This window comes from Erithacus rubecula (assembly GCF_903797595.1).
Source record: "Erithacus rubecula genome assembly, chromosome: 8".
Lineage (NCBI taxonomy): Eukaryota > Metazoa > Chordata > Aves > Passeriformes > Muscicapidae > Erithacus > Erithacus rubecula.
The window spans coordinates 11,036,795-11,057,448 of NC_136659.1; the positions used below are offsets into that span (position 1 = coordinate 11,036,795).

A 20,654-nucleotide genomic window follows, 5' to 3' on the forward strand; every position below is an offset into this window, starting at 1 on the left:
AGGAACCATTTTATTCTAAGTGACTGAATAAGAAGTACTGTACTTGATGAAGAATGTGGGTATTTCTGTTGCTCTCTGTTGTCAGTTTCTGACAGCAAGTAAAAGTTAATACAAATAAAACTAGAAAATAAATTGCTATTGCCAATAGTCTTACAGGTTTACTCTAATGTTACTCTCAGAGTACCAGGGAGATTTAAGGATCTGCAAATCATTAGTTAATTCTTCATGCTGTCTTTAAAGTTCTGCATTTTAATTTCTAGTGTGACCGAAGGTCAGTTCCCTCAGTATAACATTTCACTGAGCAGCAGTTATTTTTAGTACTTGCAAGGTGCCCTAACTCGTCTTTCCTGAAAATGTATCTGTCTGAAAAGGAATTTCCAGAAAGAGCCCAAAATCTCCCGTGGTGTTTGGCAATTAGTGTAGTTCTATGAGGGGGAACCAGAGAAGAATTCTGTTGTGGCTTTGTGTGAATGTAGTCTGTGCCCTGAATTTTGAGAGGCCTTGGTTTTCTAATTAAACCTTGTTTTTACTTTCTTGCTGTAGATAATAGAGAAAAATGCTGATCCTGAACAAATGCTCTTGTCCTATCTGCGGAAGAGGCGTATCCTTTTCTTGTATGTTTCCTAAAGTTGCTCATGTGAAAGCCTTATTCAAGCAAAATTCTCATAAATTTTAATTCAAGGTTTAATTACCAGATTTAAAAAGTTGTGATTCCTTTAAGATAAATCAACCACACTAAATGATGTCTCTTTCTTAATCCAAATATTCTTCATTTGAGCTGCTGTATTTTTAGCCTGGATTTTTAAACACACAAAGTTATGCCATCAGGCACAATGAATAGGTGTCTGTAGTCCTCCCCTCCCACCTCATAAAGAAGTCTAAAAACCTAGTGGTCATTATATATAAAGCTTGACAGAATAGAACTCCCCATAGCTCTGTCCTGGTAAAAGGGACATCTTGTGATGAGAACCTGAAGCTGATGGAATTTTGAGGGGCAAAAAGGCCCTTTTTGATGACTTTGGAACATTAAATTAGCTGTTAGTTGATTCACAGTTTTAGATTGGCCGCTGTTTCAGATTCACAAAAATAAGCACTTCCCTCAGAAATGTGATCTTTCAGATGAGATGGAAGGCCAATATCCTGACCTATAGATGGGTCTTCTGGGAGAAACTGGGAAATCAGTTTTACTGTTCCACTGAAATTTCAAATATACAGCTGGTTTGCCCATTACACATTTCTTCCTATGCAAATGCTGATAACAAACCAATTTTGTGTTCCTTGGGGGCTTAGGAAAAAAGGTAGTCTCAAACCTTTGAGTGGAATAAAGACCAGAGTGGAACTAGATGATTATTTTCCCTAATGACAGCATTTTCAGTCCATCTTACAGGAACTAAGTATGGCTGTGGAGGAGGTGGCTGTGGTGCCTGCACAGTGATGATATCTACTTATGATCCATCTTCAAAGAAGATACGGTATCCTCAACAGAATATTTTGAAAACTGCAGAAAATTTTATGAAGATACCATTTCCAGACATGAAACTTTAAAAACAGAGCTGTAGAACTTGTTCTTAATAGTAAAAGAATCTAGAGGAAGGGTTACTTTAATCCAAAAAGAGAATGCTGTTAAAATTGCTGTTGATTGAGCTATATTGTAAATTTGCTGAACTATCAAACTCAAATGCTTGATTTACTTATAAATACTGACAGTCCCTGCGAGAGGTTGTAGAAGGCATTAATTTAAGACCCTTTGGCTTGACCACTGGAATGTGGCTCCTACCTGCAGCTCTCTATGTGGTTTAAGTCCAGCTGGTAACTGAGGACCATGTAGCTGCTCACTTCCCCAGTGGGATGGGGGAGAGAATCAGGAGGGTAAAAGAGAAAACTCATGGGCTGAGAAAAGACAGTTTAATAGATATGACAAAAGCTGCTTGTGCAAACAAAGCAAAGTAGGCAATTTACTCACTGCATCCCATCATCAGGCAGATGTCCAGCCACTGCCAGGACAGCAGGACACCATCATCTGTGATGGGTACTTGTGAAGACAAACACAAAACTTCCACCCTTTCTTCTTCTTCCCACAGCTCTGTATGCTGCACATGGTGCCATATGGTATGGTATATGACTTTGGTCATGTTGGGTCAGCTGTCCCAGCTGTGTCCCCTCCCAATTTCTTGTGTCCCTCAGCCTCCTCACTGGTGCTCTGCAGTAGATAAACATCCCTGTGTTATCAGCACCATTTGCAGCACAAATCCAAAACACAGCCTTATACTGGCTACTCTGAAGAAAGTTAACTCTATCCTATCCAAAACCAGCATACTGTTATACAATTGCTGGCAAGGCAGGGTAGGCAGAAGTGTGAGTCTTACCAGCCTTTTAACACTGAAGTCCATCCATTACACCCTACCCATGAAAAGAAATATTTTGAAACTCAAAACTGGAATAAATTACCTCTAAGTTGAGAAAATGCCAATCAAATTGTTAAATGGTTGCATGACATTGTGCATTGAAGTGTTTATTAGGTGGGGAAAAAACATTCCAGTTGTCCTTTTGTACAGTTACATTACATTGGAATGCAACACAAATGGAAATGTATAAAGTTAATGAAAGAGCTAAAATTAAAGTAGACTCCTGAAAAGAAACATTTGAACTGTATTGAAAAAACAAATAATTTTATTAAAATTATTAAATGCTTTAAAGAATTTTCATTTTGGTGTGTTGTTCCTATTTAGTATGATATTTATTTTACATCAGAATTTTCTTTGGATCAGAAATTTGATTATAAATTTGCAGCAGTAATTCATTCTTTCTTCCAAATGGCTGTACCAATCTTCCCTTCCCTATCTTCCTCCTCCAAAATACAGTTGACAGATTGCTTGTGGGCAAGAGAGGCAAGAGGGCAGTTAGAAAATACAAGTATTGAGGAAGATGTAAATTCCATGGAATTGTCTTCATAGATACACAGGGGACAAGAGACATAGCTAGAAAGTGATCCCTTCTCATTCCAAATGTTAATAGTGGCTGTTTTGTACGTATAAGCTACATCTTGATTGACAAATATAATACTCAGACTTGTTTATTGAAATAACATTCATGTTCTTTATTTTTCTTTATGTTCCAAAGACACTATTCAGCCAATGCATGTTTGCTTCCCATTTGTTCCTTGTATGGTGCAGCAGTGACTACAGTGGAAGGTGTTGGAAGCACAAAAAACAGGATTCATCCAGTTCAGGTGAGAGTATATTATCACTGTATAGGAGGATTACTGATTGCTTTTTTGGATGGGATGGCTTTAGTGACAGTGCTTTTAGGGCATAGGAATTTCAAAAGATGGTTGTTTTCCCTGCTTAACAATAGAGGACAGCATTGGTTTCTGGTAGTTGATTGATCAAGGCTGATGACATGGCTCATGATGGATCTTACTTTAGTATTGGCAGTCTGATCAAGTAGTTGGTATGTAATGATTGTTGGAGTGGGCCAGGCTTTGCTCTCTTTGGGCTAATGGCACATCTTGAACAATGTCCCTTTGACTCTATTTAGTATAAATGCAAAAAAGACAGAAGTCCACTGAAGGTTAATTGGCTTCTTTAGTAAGATGTGCCTGAACACACCCAAAATAATTATTCTCATTTCATATTGCTTAAAGTGTTTTACTTAAAAAGTCTAATTTATTACAAAGTCTACATTTTATATGGCGTTTCCCATTTCAGAGAGCATTCACTAGAATGGAGATGAGTGCTGGAAGGGAGGGTTCTTTATGGCATTTCATTTCAGGAAAGACTTGCCAAGTGCCATGGCTCCCAGTGTGGTTTCTGCACGCCTGGAATGGTGATGTCCATATACACTTTGTTAAGAAACCACCCAGAACCAACTTCGGAGCAGATGATTGCAGCTCTGGCTGGTAAATATTGCCACTTTTTAGTTTGCAAGTGTATGCCTGAAGCATTTCTTCAGAAGCTTTGTCTACACAAATGCCTGTGTGAGTATACTTGCCTGCATACATGGATGATGTACTCTTGCAAACTCTGCTTCCTAGAAGAGTTGCTACTGGATGCACACCTTGTATTCCCTGCCTTTCTTTTCTCCTGGAAAATGAAACATGGAGCTGTGGATTGTTTCAGGTGTTCAAAACATCCCCATATGTGTCTTCTGAAGTGCTTAAAATCAGATGTGCCAAAATGATGTCACGTTGAAGAAGCAGCTGCATCTGAGCATCTCCAAAGTCCCTTTCTATCTGGTATTGAGGATGTCATTAACCCTTGCAAGATAGGCCCTTTACAGTAGGATTAAAACAGATAAGGCAAAGAGGTGCAGACTGTCTTCAGTGTGGGAAAGTGTGAGCATTTATTGCAGGCAAAATAGCCTTCTGTTGTGCTCTAATGTCACAGTGGAGCCAAAGATGTTTCCTGTTGCTGATGGTGAACTTAGAGGTGTTTTGTTAACTTCCTTTACCTCTAGAAAAAAGTTGGGGGAAAGAGAACAGCATTCTGAGTGGATGAAGATTATTGTCCATTCTCTTTATTCTCCTGCATACTGAGCTGTAGCCAGCATTCTCTTGTGCAGATCTCAACTGTTTCATACTCCCCTTGAAAGAACAGCATTTTTTGTCAGGAGCTGCAGGGTCCTAAGTCTTGTGACAATGTTCTATTTTTTCTTTTTGAGAGCTAACAGTTCTCCTTGAAATCCAAAAACACAAAACTCACATAGCTCACATAAAGACATGACATTCTAAAGCCACAGACTTTAGAGCACAGCTTTTTCTGACTGATTTCCCTTCTGCAGGGAACTTGTGCCGCTGTACTGGATACCGGCCAATCCTAGATGCCTGTAAAACCTTCTGTAAGGTAAGAAGTAGTGGCAGTAGGATTGCTAGATTGGGGCCATCAGTGTATATGCATGTACCAGCCATCAAGATTTTCATTAAGATCATCCCTTCCCTCTGTTTAAAGATGTAATTCTGAGTAAATGGCCTAACCTGTTACAAAAATTGATTAACACAAATGAACATGGTGTCTCAGCTGAATTATGAAGAGTAATTTGAAGTAACTCTATGTGGTTTACTGTGAGTTAGTACTGGCATGAATAAAAGCAGAATTTCAATCCATGTTCTTAGTAATTTATCATGCAATGTGTCAGAATCCTACAGAGGAAAAATGGAAGTGAACAGTTAATAAAGGAAACAATACAGACCATCTGTGTCTGCTCTCACCATGTCAGCTGAATTCTGCATAGTAGGAATTATTTTGTATTAGGGACTTCAACATCTGATGATTTAAAATTATTTTTTTAATATCACTACTTTAACACTTAATCCTAATTTGGCTTGTTATTAAACTTCATCTAGAACTTTATTGAAATATAGAGTCACTCTTACCTTATGAGCTTTAACTCATTGCCATTCTGGGCAGGATTTTGTTAATGGGATATTCCTATTTTAGGAATCCATTTGTTGTCAAAGGAAAGCAAATGGAAAATGTTGCTTGGATCAGGAAGATGATTTGTTTGACAATGAAGAAAAGGTAAAGTTTTAAATTTATTACTGACCCTACTTCAGTCTAAAACTTAGAGAAAGGATATTGCCCATAGTATTTGATAAATAAGTTATTTTATTAGTCCTCACAAGAAATTTGGAAATATTTTGAAAAATTGAGGATTCTATGTGTATATTTGTATTACAAGGTAGGGATGTGTCAGATAGTTTGCATAACATAGTTTGGATTTCCAGAGCTGAGATCTGAACAGCTCTTCAGGTTCAGTAATATTAGTAGTCTGAACTCTACAAATACAGTGGGAATTATATCATGCAAGATGTTAGAGCATATGTGAAATGTGCTTAAATCAATAATCAGTGATGCTCTAAGTACTGGTCTCTTAGGAAAACTGCTGACTTAAGTTTGAAGGATTGATACACTGTTAAAAATTAGAGCTATGATTGGGATTTTATGTGAAACCTTTTATCCATACAAATATTTCACCTTGTTCTCAATTTTCTTTCAGTAGTATCTCATGTACTTCTTTGGGTTTTGAGCTCTTCAGGTTGGCATGAAGCTACTTTGTTATAGAAGAACTACAGGAAGCCTGTACTTAGTCCTTCAGTTACTTGCTTCTGCACTGTCATTTAGGTTGGCAGTACAATTTAAGAAAATGTTGTGAACACTTCTTTTGCCTCAGCACCTCCAAATGATGCATGGTGATGTAACAACAAATCCAAATGATAATGAAATTACTCATTTTATACTGACTTCACTGGCAGTCTCCTGGTATGGTTTTGCTTTTGCTTTTATTGTTGTTGTATGAAATCAGTGATGAGAGGAAATTCTTGGTCTTTGCTTGTCTTCTTTTCAAGGTCTCCACCAGCCTGTTTTCAACAGATGAATTCCAGCCCTTAGATCCCACCCAGGAGCTTATATTCCCTCCAGAATTAATGGTAACTTTTGCTGCTTATACACTATTCTGATGCTCTGTTCAGAATAAGTTCTTGAGTCCTGCTTAGCAGTAATCCATCAGAAGAAATGGCAAAACATTTTAATGTTATTATACTCCTTTTTGGTATTTTGCCCAGTAAGTTTATTGGATATTCACTTATCTAAAAAAGTCATATTGGGAAAGTGAAGTTGCAGAGTTAGGTGTTAGGTGAGAAGATAAAGAAGCAACCTAAACTGGGTTTTCAGTCTAGCAGCTGCAGATAGAAATACTTCACAGCAAACTGAATGGGAAAAAAATTTTAATACTGTAAAACAATTACGTGGTTTAATAGCTGCTGTCAGTGTCATTGGTGCTCTCCAAGCAAACTAAGTGGGCAAATACCTCCCCAAGTATTTTTTATCACTTTTCTAACATTTTTAGCAATAGCATTTAGCAAGTGATCTTTTCCTACATTTTTTGCTAGGGGGCTGTTTATTATCAATCTTGTTTATTAGCCCATTGAAATTACTTAAAGGCATTTCACCCACACAGTCTTAACTTTTACCACTGTGCAAAGACACATAACATTTCTGCATAAGAAAGCATAACATTTCTGCCCCCTTTTTGCCCAATTTTAAAGGATTATGTGTAACTGCTGTTGTTTAAGAACATTGTTGACTTTTTGGACTTCTGTCTGTATGTCTAAGTATTTAAATCTGCCATGTTTCTCCTTCAGAGAATGGCAGAAAATCAACCAAAAAGATCTCTGTTTTTTCATGGAGAGCGAGTAACATGGATTTCTCCTGTAAACTTGGATGAACTACTGGATCTGAAAGCCACCTACCCCAAAGCTCCACTTGTGGTTGGGAACACCAGTGTGGGTATGTGTGTGATCAGAAAGGCTCCTGTTGCCTTAGTTCCAGTGTGCATGAGAGGACTGGGGCTACATTTTTGCCTCTTCATCCTTAAGCTTATGTTATGCCTCTTCTGGGGCTTCTTTTTTGCCTCTTCATTCTTAAGCTTATGTTCTACTATGTGGGAGTTGTAACGAAAAAGCTTTTTGTCTAAGTGTATTCCTATCTTGTAGGACCTGACATGAAATCCAGAGGTGTGTTCCATCCAGTTCTTATTGCTCCTGCAAGGATCCCAGATCTAAATGTGCTGAAATATGCAAATGATGGTCAGTAGACTTTACTTTTTTCAGAAATAGGAGATTTCTTTGCGGTGTGGAGCACTGCACCATTCCAGAGTGCTGAAGGTGTGAAGTGCTGTGCTACTCAAGCATGCTTGGCTCTTTCCCAGCTCAAGGGGGCTGTTGCCACATCACAGTGCAGGATGGCTTTGCCTTCATGACACAGCACAGAGCTGACCACCAGTATCATCTTGGCCCTTAGTGTGAGGGTGGTAATTCTGGTAATACTGGTTCTGGTGCTCATTCATGCAGGATTTGCTTTGTGACTGCTGTACCAGGCTCTGCTGAATAGCAGAGAGAGACCCATACAGAACCACAGGGAGAATTAGCATGTTAGCATGCCTGGTTATGTTAGAAAAAAGGCTGTGATTAATCTGGCATAGCTGATATGCATTAACTAATCTTGTTCTCAATCATAACAGCATTAATTATAATAGGTTAAAATTTTTGTATCTCAACTTACATGTTTATAATAAGCATGGAGGTTTTTTCCAGTTAGACTAGGTTTTGGGTTTTAAATAAATTCTGGGGATTAGAAATACAACTAAAAATAGGTTTCAACTTATTATAATGGTCTAAAGTAATTGAATAAAAATTACCTTGTACAAGCTTATAGCCAAAGTTTTAAGGAAGGTCATATTAGATTAAATCACTTGCTATATGCTTGAATTCACTTTTTTAAAAGTGGTAAACTGTGTTTAATAGTTCTGTTATTGCATTTAGAGTATCTATTTTATTTCAGATCAGTCATACAGTTCTGTTCAAAGACTAGCTGAAAAGTAGCTAGGAATTGAAAAGAAGTTGGGAGAATGCTTACTGCTTCTTTAAAGTGTGTAAATAAAACTTAGACATTTGAAGGTGGGACTTACTAGTTCTAAAACAAGAGATACACAGTTTAGTTTGCCACCCAGATATAGCATTTCCTCTCTTTAATCAGATATACATACAAAATATGTTTTGATTAAATTTTCTTTTAAATACACAAAATTTAGTATTGCTTGCTTGATTAAGTCATTAAATTTATTTGTATTTTCATTTATGCATTTAATTGAATCCCAGTATTCACTGAAAACGTTATTATATTATGTAAATAATTATTTTTAATAGAAAGTAACTGTGTACCATTTAAAAAAAAATCAGAATTATAATCTTACAAAAAAATTTTTAAGTAAATGCGTATGAGTTGTCTTTCTAGTGGGAAAAAGAATACTGTCTTCATTGTTAGGAGTAGAATAACTAGAACGTATGTATGCAAAGCAAGATCAAATTAGGATAAAAATCATGCTTAAAAATAGGAAGAGTCTGTTGAAAGCATTTTGAAGCTGACTCACCTTTGTGTGAAATGTCTCCTTAACATTTACTCAGTCAAAGCAAGGTGCAAGGGAAGCAGTTGGGATGTGCAGTTGGAAGCAGAGAAGGGATTTCCCTTTAAGCAGAAGAGGTGAGGTATTACTTCGATTTCATCATTTCTAGGGATTTTACCCTCAGTCTCCTGAAATGAAAGGTTCCAGTTCCTTCAAAATGCAAAGGCCCCTCTCCTTTTATCTGTCTTAGCCCACATGAGCTGTCCTAACTCTGCAGTCTGAAAACACTTTGAAACCCAGGCAGTAAAGAAATGCACACATTAACTTCCATAATCTTTTGGTTACAGGATTAACTCTGGGAGCTGCCTGCAGCCTCTCTCTAGTGAAAGACATCTTGTCAAATGCAATTGCTGAGTTCCCTGAAGAGAAGACGAGAGTCTTCTGTGCTGTCTTGAAGCAATTGAGAACTCTGGGTGGAGAACAGATAAGAAATGTTGCTGTATGTTGGGAATTACTTCCAATTACAGTCTGAAAAAAATGCAACAAATGTGAAATTGGTCCTGACCACATGTAGAACTTGCATTTTTAATTTTGATTTTGCTGTGAATTTTTTATCAATACTTATTTTTGTAGCTCTCAATATGTGTAAATATACATATAGTTTGCATGTCATATTGTCAACTTAACATAAAAATGTGACGACTACAGAGAAAGGTAACATAAATTACTTTATTTTTTTCAAGTCATTTGGTGGAAACATCATAAGTAGAAAATCAACCTCAGACTTGAATCCTGTTCTGGCAGCCAGCAACTGCATGCTCAATCTGGCTTCAAGAGGTAGGAGGAGATAGCCTGTCTCTGTAGCATAAATGGTTTTAAGTGTTCAAAGGGCTCTTAGAAATTCAGGTTCCTTGCAGAATTTTGTCATCTTCTTTTCTTAAAAATTTAACTTTCATAATATAACAGAATAACAATTTAGAATAAAATATCAAAAAGAGAAATGAAAAAGCAATAGCATTTATATCTTTCTGGACTCCTGGAAGTGTTCAGAACCCCAGGGGAAAAGCAAACAAAGGAAAGAAGAAATAAACCCAAAACCTAAATAACAAAAGCCCCACCTTCCTAATAATTTTTTTACTTTTACAGCAGTTCTTTACTACTCAGTTCCTCATTTTTTTATGTTTTAGAGTGTAATGTAGTTATGACAGCAGCTGTAGAGGTTTGGAATAGATTGGCAGGAGTGAGGGTGGGATCATCATGGCAGTATCTGAAAGGAGGCTTACAGAATGGGATTTGACCTCTGGGTGCTTTTTAGGAATCTGGTATTAGGATATGGAAGATGGAGCAACCACTTGAAGTTATAGAACATATCACTGATAGTTTTTTATGTAAGCTTTGTAGTGGTTGTTTTTTCAGTAAAGCAGCAAGTATTTCTTGCCAATTAAAATATTATTGATATGTGTTAATTGCACAATTGTATGTAATTTTCTGGATTTGGGATTTTTTTTCTTTTTTTTCCCTTTTTTTAGGACAAAAGCGACAGATTCCTGTGAGTGATATTTTTGCAGATGGAGTTGGTAACAATACCATTTCACCAGAAGAGATCTTAGTCTCTATCCATATTCCCTATTCTAGGAAGGTAAATTATTAGTTTGTTTAGATTTGCTTTATGCAGAGTTAATGATTATGAAATAAAGAGCAGGATGAGGCATAATCCAACTGTTTAAACTAGCACTGTTACCCCTCACTCTCTGAATTCCTTACATTTATTCATATCAGTGCCATACTATCTCCCTGTTTCAGCCAAAAAACACAACTCAGCACGTAGCTGGCGATGCTATATAAAGAATAATATTCAGACAAAAGTTTGCCTTAAAAATTATAAGGCAATAGCAATTGTCTAGATCCACTCCAGAAAGGGATCTTGGGCAAGTTGCCATTGTCCTTACCAAGCAGACTGCTCACCTGTGATATGGCTGGCATCAAATAGGTAAAGTATTGTCATCTCCTGGTGATGTTTCTTTAAAATAAGAGAAGATAGGATGTGTATGTGGTGCTTCCATAGATGTTGCTGAACTGAATAATAGTCTTTAACTGATACTGGGTTTGCAAGAGTGGATATAAGATCTTACAAGAGAATTATGTGTTATGTTACCTAAATACTGAAGTTTGGCAATACATGGAAGCCTCTAAACTTATGGTCTTGTTATAAATACAGCTCCACAAGATCCCTGTCTTCCAGTTATCTACCATGAAAAATCTAGGTCATCTGTACTGTGGAGTGATGGAGGATTGGGTATGAGCTGATAGAAAATCAAAGATAGTACTGAAAGGTCAAGAGAAGAAAGTGCATGGTCTTCATTGCTCAGGAGATTGAATTTGTGCTACTCATTTTTTGTTCTCTTGCTTCACATAGTGCAACAAGTTCTACTTTCAGATACTTACATGTCTACACTTCTGTCTGATCTTGCTCAGGGGGAATATGTCTCTGCATTTCGACAAGCACCAAGACGGGAAAATGCTCTTCCAGTAACCAACGCTGGGATGAGAGTCCTTTTTGAAGAAGGTACAGACATTATAAAGGATCTAAGTATTTTCTATGGAGGTGCTGTCTCAACAACAGTCTGTGCAAAACAAACCTGCTGGACACTTATTGGAAGGTAAGATTTTCCTGTCTTGTGTGTGTCTCTGAACAAATAATCTCTGGAATTAGTCCCTGACTTTCCCTCCCAGCTTGCATCACCTTTCCAAGTTTTGGAGGAAAGAAATTGCAAATTCAAGCAGCATAAAAACACTAAATGTAGCCCCACTAGACTGGTTTGCCATTTAATATGCAACTGTTTAATTAGTTGAACTACTCATTATTTTTTGATACTTTACATGACTAAATTTAGTCCAACAGACTGATATTTTGATATCTGCAGTCATGTAGATGTGGAGAATTAAGAGTGTTGCAATTCTTGAAGAGGACAGCGCTCTCGGAAATGTAACAGCTAATTAGATCCCTTGAAAATATCTACATTTTGCATCTCTATCTACTTCAAATATAGGATAGTATCTGCAATATGATGAGAATCTGTAAGACTGCTAAAGCAGCTTCAAAGCTGTAATAGGGTTTGTTAAATTATGTATTTGTTTATTTAAAAATGCTGGCATAGCACTTAATTCAGTTTACTTATGGGGGCTCAGTTCTGTCAGCAACATTGATCTACACCACTTTAAAAACTGCAGACATTATTAGAATCAATATTATGGCTTCACTGTGAGCAGGATTATATCTGTGGTCAATGGTACACATATATTACTGCAATCTGTATTTATTTTTTATTAGTCCTAGTCTGATTGTATCTATTATTCTTCCTAACAGACACTGGAATGAACAAATGTTGGATGAAGCATGCCGACTAGTTCTTAAAGAAATTGCTCTTCCAGGCTCAGCTGGTGGTGAAAATGTAGACTATAAGAAAACTTTGATGGTCAGTTTCTTCTACAGATTTTTCCTGGAAGTATCACAGTCATTGAAGACAATGGTAATTTAGTTCATAGAATCATAAAATCATGGAATATACTAAGTTACAAGAGATCCATCAGGACCACTGGGTCCCACTCTTGGCCCTGCACAGGACATCACAGGAGTCCCACCATGTGCCTGATAGCATTGACCAAATGGCTTTTGAGCTCAGGCTAGGAGCTGTGACCACTGCTTTTGGGAGCCTGTTCCAGCACTCAAACACTCTCCGGGTAAAAAATCTCTTCCTGATATCCAACCTAAAGCTCTCCCCTCCTGGCTTCATGCTGTTTCCTCCAATCCTATCACTGGTCAGCAGAGTGAAGAGGTCAGTACCTGCCCCTCCATTTACCCTTGTGAGGATGTTGAAGACCTCAGTGAGGTCTCCCATGAGTCCCCTACAGGTTGAGCAACCCAAGCATTCCCCATGTCTGCTTTTGTGCAAGCAAATAAAAGGGGTATTCTTGCTATATGTTATTGTTTGCCATTTGTACAGTGTGCTAAATCACTGTCTTTGGTGTTTGGAGCTATACACCAAGTTAAGTGTTTAATTCCCAAAGGGACTGATGGAGAGATGCCCATTTAACTTTTAGATGCTCAGGTATCTTTACCTTGGATATTAGGCTTTAAAAGACATTTGAGCAATTAATACAACAACATACCAGTAGCAAGCTCCCAGACCCAAAGAAAATATACAGGAGATCTTACTCTGTTTATAATTCTGAACAGAAACAGATGAAAAAGGAATAAAAAATCCCTCCTTCTTGTGTGAGCTGTTGACTGGGAGATGAGGACACTAAAATTTCACTTGTCAAGACATTCTTTGTGTAATTTACTTTTTTCTTTTTTTTTTTTTTCTTAAATACGTTTTTACAGAGAAAATATCCCTTTTATGTTTTTCCTCTGTTACCTTGAGCTCTTTCCTCTAAATTGCCATTACTAGGTGATTGTTTATTATCAGGAGTGATTCTGAGCCAATTTTGATCAGACCTCAAAACAAAGCCCCTCTTTCTGTCCCTAATTTATGTTGCTTACTTTAAAAGCATATTTGTTGAATCCAGTATATTTTAAATATTATTTAGTGACATCTAAAACCTCTACATTATTTTCAGATTGTTGTTTTAGAGCCTTTATGGTTTGAACCTGGAAAGCATTTCCTCTATAAAAATTTTGTGTTTGATTTTAGTTGTTACTTTTTAAAATTGGAATGTTCAAAATGTGAGTTTTATTAGTAATTCACTTTCTTTTCAGGATCCTTGTCGTTATCCTGGCATACCTATGGAATATGGGAGTGGCCTAGAAGATTTCAAAACCAGAATGCCCCAGAGTATCCAAATATACCAGGCAAATTATTTCATTCTTATGTTGTTTTGTGTTTTGTAAGACTAGGTAAAAAGTCACAGTTCAAGCATGAGCCTTGGTGTGAAGGTCAGCTACAGATTTTCCAAAGGACTGGAAGCAAGAGGCTTTTAATGATTGATTTTAGCTGCATCTCATTTGGAGGATCCCTGTTTGTAAAAATAGATTCTGGGGTATACTCACTTCTAGACAGTTCTTGGAAGATAAATATGCTAAGCAAACTCCATTGTCAGATGGTTTACAATTGGTTTATTGCAGTGTGCAACCCAGTTAGAAAGAAATTATAAGAAAACAAAAAAAAGATTTAAAAGCCCAGGTAAAGTATATATATACTGTAGCATAGTTATAGTATTATTGTCTCAAGATCTCATGGGCTCTTAAGTCCTACTGTAGATTTAGGAATTAAGGTGGTGTGTGATGGTTGTGTGCTCAAATTAACGTGAGCAGGTTGTCCTAAATCAACAGTAGAGAGCAGCAAAGAACATGTTTGGTGTTTTCTGAGCTCACTGTATAAATAGCTCATGGTGGAAACACCCACGAGGATTTTTGATAATTTGGCACCTCAATACACAAGTCAAAATACCAACTTTTAAAAACCTAAAGAAAAATTCAAATGAAATATGTTTTTTTCTTTTAGTTTTTGAAGAAAAATACTTTCATTTTAAATACTTTAAATTTGTTCAAATTGTTATCTTAAGTTTCCTTCAGAGTTGTTACTATTATTTGTATTTAAAAAAACAAAACCAAAACAAACAAATAAACAAACAAAAACAACAACCAATAAAACCGCAGTGGCAATAACAAGAGCCAGCATCAAGGGAACTATTTCTCTGTGACTTTTCCCCAGTTTATTCCTCATCTGTAATAAAGTGCCTGAACATCAGAAATTGAAGCAATTTGTTACTCAGATCAATTGGCACTGACCAATAGAAATTTGGAAACCTAGAAAATTTGAGTTTTTCCACTTTAAATTTCTATTTGCATTTTGTAAGGCCATATATTTTGTCTGCACCCCTTCACGTGGACATTGTTAAGCTTTTAAATTAAGATTAAAAAAGGGTGCTTATCTTGAAATCTAAATACCTTGACATTCTGTTGTGGAAATGTTGAAGTGGTTTGGCTGAGACATCCATTTGAGGAACTTTAGGCAGTCACGTGAAGAGTGACTTGACTTTGTGCCAATAGCAGAGAGTATGCCAGAAAGTGCAGGAAGTAGAAGTGTGTAGCCTGAACACTTGTGTGCTGGAAGCTTTAGAAGTAAAAACATTTTAAGTTGTGAACAATAAACTAATTCTAAATGTAGAAAAGAAAAAAAGTTACCATTAATACTGACACAGAAATTGTTAAGGTCTTCTGGAAGTTGGCAACATTAGTTGATTATTAATTAGTTGATTCAGAAACACTGAATCAGTTTTCTAAAAAACTTAGCAGCAAAGATTAATAAGGTCATTTCATACAAAATTCATACACAGGTGCAAGGATATAATTGGAAAGAAAATATTTAGGCAATATTTTCTCACTGATTTACACTGATCAGTTGCACTCTTTCAGTGAGGAAGGCAAATCCTAGAAATCATTGCAAATAGCTCACAGTGCATCACATGACAGTGATAGCATTCAGAGCAGAATCTTGTGAGAATAATTCAGAAAATTATTAAAGATTCATGACACCACTCAGTAAGGGAGGAAAGTGTCCTTCTGAAAAAGTGCTGGGTTTGTCACTTTGACAAATAATTAAGGAAAAAAGTCCAAGTAAACAAGCCTGTATGGTGCTCTTGGAAGGGTCCTTAAGAGAAGAAAAGAGGAAAAAGAAATCCCCAGGAGCAGCAGTGACCTTTTGCAGCCACATCTCTTTCAGTGTTGAACCAGAAGATGATAGTATGAGCAGTTGTTCATTCATCTAATTTTCTGATTACTGTAAGAGTAACAAGATTGTTCTTTTTTTAACTGGGGGTGCTTGATGTGTGTTTCTGACTGTACAGGATGTAGAGCCGAGCCAGTCTCCCCAGGACCCTGTAGGACGGCCCATTATGCACCAGTCTGGTATAAAGCATGCCACTGGTGAAGCAGTCTACATTGATGACCTTCCTTCTGTGGATGGAGAACTTTTCCTGGCTGCTGTCACTAGTTCCAGAGCTCATGCTAAGATTGTGTAAGTGTTCAAAGTGGACCTGAAGAAAGTGTTATCATGAATGGCTGCCTGAGATTTTTAGAGAGACTAATGAGTTATGCATGTACAGACCAGCATATGTGATACCTGCAGGTAAATCCATGCTGAAAGCACTATTGTTGCAGTAGTAGAAGGGTTTGTTAGGGTTTAAGTGCCTCGCTCCATTTTACTGTACTAGTAAGGGTGAACTATTTCTGGTCCATAAACCAGCCCAGAGCTAGCCTAGCTACCTCCACAATGTGCTCAGCTGTGCAGTGCAAGCAGAGTTTGAGATTCAATATTACAAACACTGCTTTGACACTCAGTTCTACCATTAAAGAAGAAGATTGTCCAAAATGTAGGAAATAGTATAGCAACATTGCAGCAGCAAGGTGGCAAAGCTCATATGAGACTTAGAGAAGGGTAGAAAAGAGGATTTTAAGAAAACTGTTTTCACATATTTTTATGCTGCCAAGATACACCTATTCTAGCAGTTTGTTCAACACTTAGGCACCAAGACATATTCAAGTGATCTAGTCAGGATTAATTGTCACAATGCATAGGACTGGGGCTCCTAGCTACAGTCCTTGTCATATTTCATGCTTATTCTTAGGTCAGTGCTGGATTTGGCAGCCCTCTTTTGGGTCCCATCACAGAGGTGACATCACCCCCATCTCTGCAAGTCATTAGGATCTTTTCAGTCTCCTTTGTCTCCTGATCTGGGTGTCCAGAGAAGATGCTTGTTCATGTGCTGGGATCTGATAACCTACTGAATTAGATGCTATCAAAACATTCTATTCTTACAGACCTTCTGCTGTTTCTTCTGATCCTTCTACATCTAGACATTTCCATTCCTTCTCCATTTATACTGGTCTTATAATTTCTTTAGTATCTTTCTACATTAATTCTCCATCTGAAGATGAGTATTTGTATCTTGCAATATTTGTGTACACGGTGAGGGCTTAGAAAGTTGCAGTTGTAGCATCATAATTGTGCAGTGACTTTTATTAAACCAATGCAGTTCAAACAATCTAATGGGCCAGTGATTTCCCTGTTATATCTAAATTATCTCCTAAAAATGAAGCAGATTAGTAGAATCTTACTTCTTTTTTCATCTGTAGTTTTCCACATGCCAGAGACAGGAAGAAAAGACATGCGTGAGCCTATGAACAGATCTTGGTAGTAAAAGAAATATATCTCTGTATATTGTGTTCCCTTCCCCTGTGAACAGTTTGTAAAATTAATTAATTACTTTTCCCTCTTTCCATATCCCAATTAGATCTATAGATACCTCAGAGGCCCTAAAAGGAGCAGGTGTGTTTGATGTCATAACAGCTCATGATGTGCCAGCTGTAAACGAGTTTTATTTTTCTGATGAGCCGGAGATTATATTTGCAAGAAATGAGGTATAATTACAATATTTTTTAACTGATTTTCTTAATTCTAACTGTTTTTTCTCCAGCCTTTTATCCTCCACTGTCCATGTGATACATACTTACATGATGTGTATTTTACAGGTGATTTGTGTGGGTCAGATTGTCTGTGCTGTGGTTGCAGATTCAGATGTTCATGCCAAACAAGCTGCTGCAAAAGTGAAGATAGAGTATGAAACGCTGGAACCAGTAATTTTAACAATTGAGGTACTAGTACTTTCTTCTGCATTTCTTACGGTTTAATTTTTGGGTGTAGCAGTTGACACTCTTTGGTTGCTGTTTAAATATGATTTTTAAGAAATGAGATTAATTTGAACATCCAAATAAGCAGAGTATCTCCCTATAAATAAATTAAAAATGGAAAAAAAAAAAAAAAAAAAAAAAAAAAAAAAGAACTCTCCTAATCTTCCCAATGACGAAAAGGCAATGAGCATGCTGGTTTCTAATTTTTTGATAGATACCAGCTGACCAGTCAGCATGTGTATGGTGGCTAGCAGTCAGCTCCTGATTATCTCTAGCATTTTTATCTGTTATCTAGCTTGAAAGCTAGTCCAGAGCAGTAGGAATTGTTGGGGGAATATGAAGAAAAGGTGTTAGGGATGTACAACATTTTAGAGGTGTAATGTGGGAGTCACATATGGATTTACCCTGGCTTAAAGAGAGTAGGAGTAAAGGACACAATTGCAGGGAATCAGCATTAATTCTGGTAGTCACTTTACAGTGACTTTTTACAATTAAAACTTTAGTTTAATTATGGGTGGTCTTATGGAACAGTCTGATAGAAAAATGGATAAAGGCTGACAATTTTGTTAACATTTCATTAGAATTGAAACTCCAATGAAATCTTACTAGAAATAAAGCAAATGCTAATTTATAAATAGATTCCACCTTTACTTAGTCCTTGTGACTTCTTCCCCTCTTGCTGGCACCACTCTTTGGATGATGCAGTTGCATTCTTACTCTGTGGTGTCTTGATCGCTTCCTGGATGTATGACAGGGAAGAACAGGTTGAATAAACTGAATGCATTTCCTTCAGAAGCTGCTGTCATCAGTTACACAAGATGCATCAGGAAAGAATTGCTGAAACTGAGTAAAGAAACTCAACAATGACAATAAAGTGATGAAATAAAGTTGTTCATAGCTGGTGGTTCCAGTCTCTGAAGACAGCAGTGTTGGTCCTGAGACTAAAATGCTGCAACAAGCTGGGAATCCTAAAAATACTTAAACCCCCTTTTTTCTCTTTTTCTCCATTGCAGGAAGCTATAAAACACAACTCGTTCTTTGAGACAAAAAGAAAATTAGAACAAGGAAATGTTGATGAGGCTTTTGAAACTGTTGATAATATAATTGAAGGTAAACTATAGAATATATTTTATGAGAAAATTTTGGTTGTCAATATTTGGGTTTGGCTGTCTGCTCTTCAAGTCCCAGTTCTGCCTTTTTTCCACATAGTCATTAGGCCTGAAAAAAAACCTAGTCACTTGGAAGACAGCATGACTAAACCTAGTGTATTTTTGTTCTGCTACTGCATTCAAGTTTTTTGCATCATTTCTTCTTGAAAAAAGCTACAGAATAATTAGGTTGGAAAGGAGTCTTTTAGTCCAACCTCCTACTTAAGCAGATCTGGTTAGAGCAGGTTATTAAGGGCCATGTCCAGTCATGTTTTTAGTATCTCCAAATGCGGAGGTTATGCAACCTAGGCAATCTATAGGCACCTGTTTAAGTGTTTCACTGCTTCCATGCTGATTTTGATTTTTTTTTTTGTATCTAGCAGAAGTTTCTTGTTCATTACCTCTTATTCTTCCATTGGGCATCTCTGAGAACAGTCTGGCTTGCTTTTGTCTACACCCTTCCATTAGATAGTTGTAGACAGCAATAAGAGCTCTTCTTAAACCTTTTCTTCTTATGGATAAATAAATCCAGTTCTCTCCACCTCTTCTTGGACATCCTGTGGTTCAGCCCCCTGAGGATCTTGGTAGCCCTCTTCTTGACCTGGTCCAGTACATGCATGCTTTGTTTGACTTGGCTATGCTTCATTTATTGTTGTCACCACTTGTGAGCAATAGTGTTCTGTTCTTAATCCAGTTCTGGTGATGCTATTGAAACAAGACCAATTTAATACTGCAAGGATTTTAATTTGTATTTTTATTTTAAATGTTGCTCTTTTACACAGGAAATATCAGAGGATTTGACACTGGTTGCCATAATTTACATGGTGGTGGACTGTTAGTTCTTCTCTGGTTCATTTCTTCTGTCCTTTCCCCTCAATAACACTTGTGTTTTTCTTATTGGATCAGGGGAGATTTGCATTGGGGGACAGAAACACTTTTACATGGAAACTCAGAGTATGCTTGCTGTTCCTAAAGGGGAGGATAAAGAAATGGATTTGTATGTGTCAACACAGCATCCAGCAATTATTCAGGTAATGCAGAGCATTCTCAGAGAAAGTGTTTGGACTTTAGACAATAGAGCTTTTAAAGTTTGGTTTACAAATCTGTAGGAACTGAAGCCGTAGAAACATGAAATTGCCCATCTGGATAGTCCAATAACTCTGCTTTATAGTACTGCTGTATTCTGACAAACACTGAGCACTACACTATCAGGATAAGTCTCTCCCTTTGAGCAAACTATTTCATACCCCACTATTGTAGGCATGAGAAGCTCCCTGTGGAGTGCTGAGGCTCCTCCATCTCTGTTAGTTTTCCACTGGAGTGAGGAGCAATCAGTTCCTACAGAGTCAGGACCTACTGAGGATCGGATCAAGTCTAACAGCTGTAGGTGAGACTGCTATTCTATGCAGCAGTCTCATAATCAGAGATTGGTTTGGGTTTTGAGGAACCTTTAAAAACTATTTAGTTCAACATCCCTGCCATGGACAGAGTTGTCTTTCTCTGCATGGAATTTCTCAAAGTCCCATCCAACATGCCCTTGAACACTCCCAGTGATGGGGTATCCACAAGTTCTCTGAACAAGTTCCCTGTTCCCATGCCTTACCACTCTCACCGTAAAAGATTGATTTCTCTTGTCCAGTCTCAACCTGCCCTCTTTTAGTTTGAAACTGTAGTCCTTTGTCCTGTCAATACAAAATTTGCTAAACAGTCTTGCTCTTTTTCTTGTAAACCCTATCTATAGTTTGAAAGGCCTCAGTAAAGTCTCCCTGGAGCTGTCTTCTGGCTGAACAACTCCAAGACTTTCAGCCTTCATAGCAGAGGTGTTCTAACCCTCTAGACAATGTCATGATGATAAATGGCAAAACAAAGCTGCCATGGTTTGTGGCCTGCACAGCAATAGCCATAGTGCATGAAAC

The 20,654-nt window shown here is 37.3% G+C and overlaps 1 protein-coding gene across 1 annotated transcript in view; it reads left to right on the forward strand.

The window, feature by feature from the left end:
* AOX1 (aldehyde oxidase 1) overlaps positions 1-20,654 on the forward strand; it is a 37,128-nt gene that overhangs the window by 559 nt on the left and 15,915 nt on the right. Inside the window, exons 2-21 of the mRNA XM_079310425.1 lie at positions 544-601; positions 1,376-1,472; positions 3,121-3,229; positions 3,772-3,898; positions 4,780-4,841; positions 5,436-5,516; positions 6,344-6,424; positions 7,139-7,283; positions 7,490-7,582; positions 9,246-9,397; positions 9,642-9,735; positions 10,428-10,537; positions 11,374-11,558; positions 12,266-12,428; positions 13,658-13,750; positions 15,748-15,917; positions 17,194-17,320; positions 17,432-17,554; positions 18,604-18,700; positions 19,645-19,769. Coding sequence (XP_079166551.1) covers positions 544-601; positions 1,376-1,472; positions 3,121-3,229; positions 3,772-3,898; positions 4,780-4,841; positions 5,436-5,516; positions 6,344-6,424; positions 7,139-7,283; positions 7,490-7,582; positions 9,246-9,397; positions 9,642-9,735; positions 10,428-10,537; positions 11,374-11,558; positions 12,266-12,428; positions 13,658-13,750; positions 15,748-15,917; positions 17,194-17,320; positions 17,432-17,554; positions 18,604-18,700; positions 19,645-19,769 — 2,292 coding nt within the window. The remainder of the gene's footprint in view (positions 1-543; positions 602-1,375; positions 1,473-3,120; positions 3,230-3,771; positions 3,899-4,779; positions 4,842-5,435; positions 5,517-6,343; positions 6,425-7,138; positions 7,284-7,489; positions 7,583-9,245; positions 9,398-9,641; positions 9,736-10,427; positions 10,538-11,373; positions 11,559-12,265; positions 12,429-13,657; positions 13,751-15,747; positions 15,918-17,193; positions 17,321-17,431; positions 17,555-18,603; positions 18,701-19,644; positions 19,770-20,654) is intronic.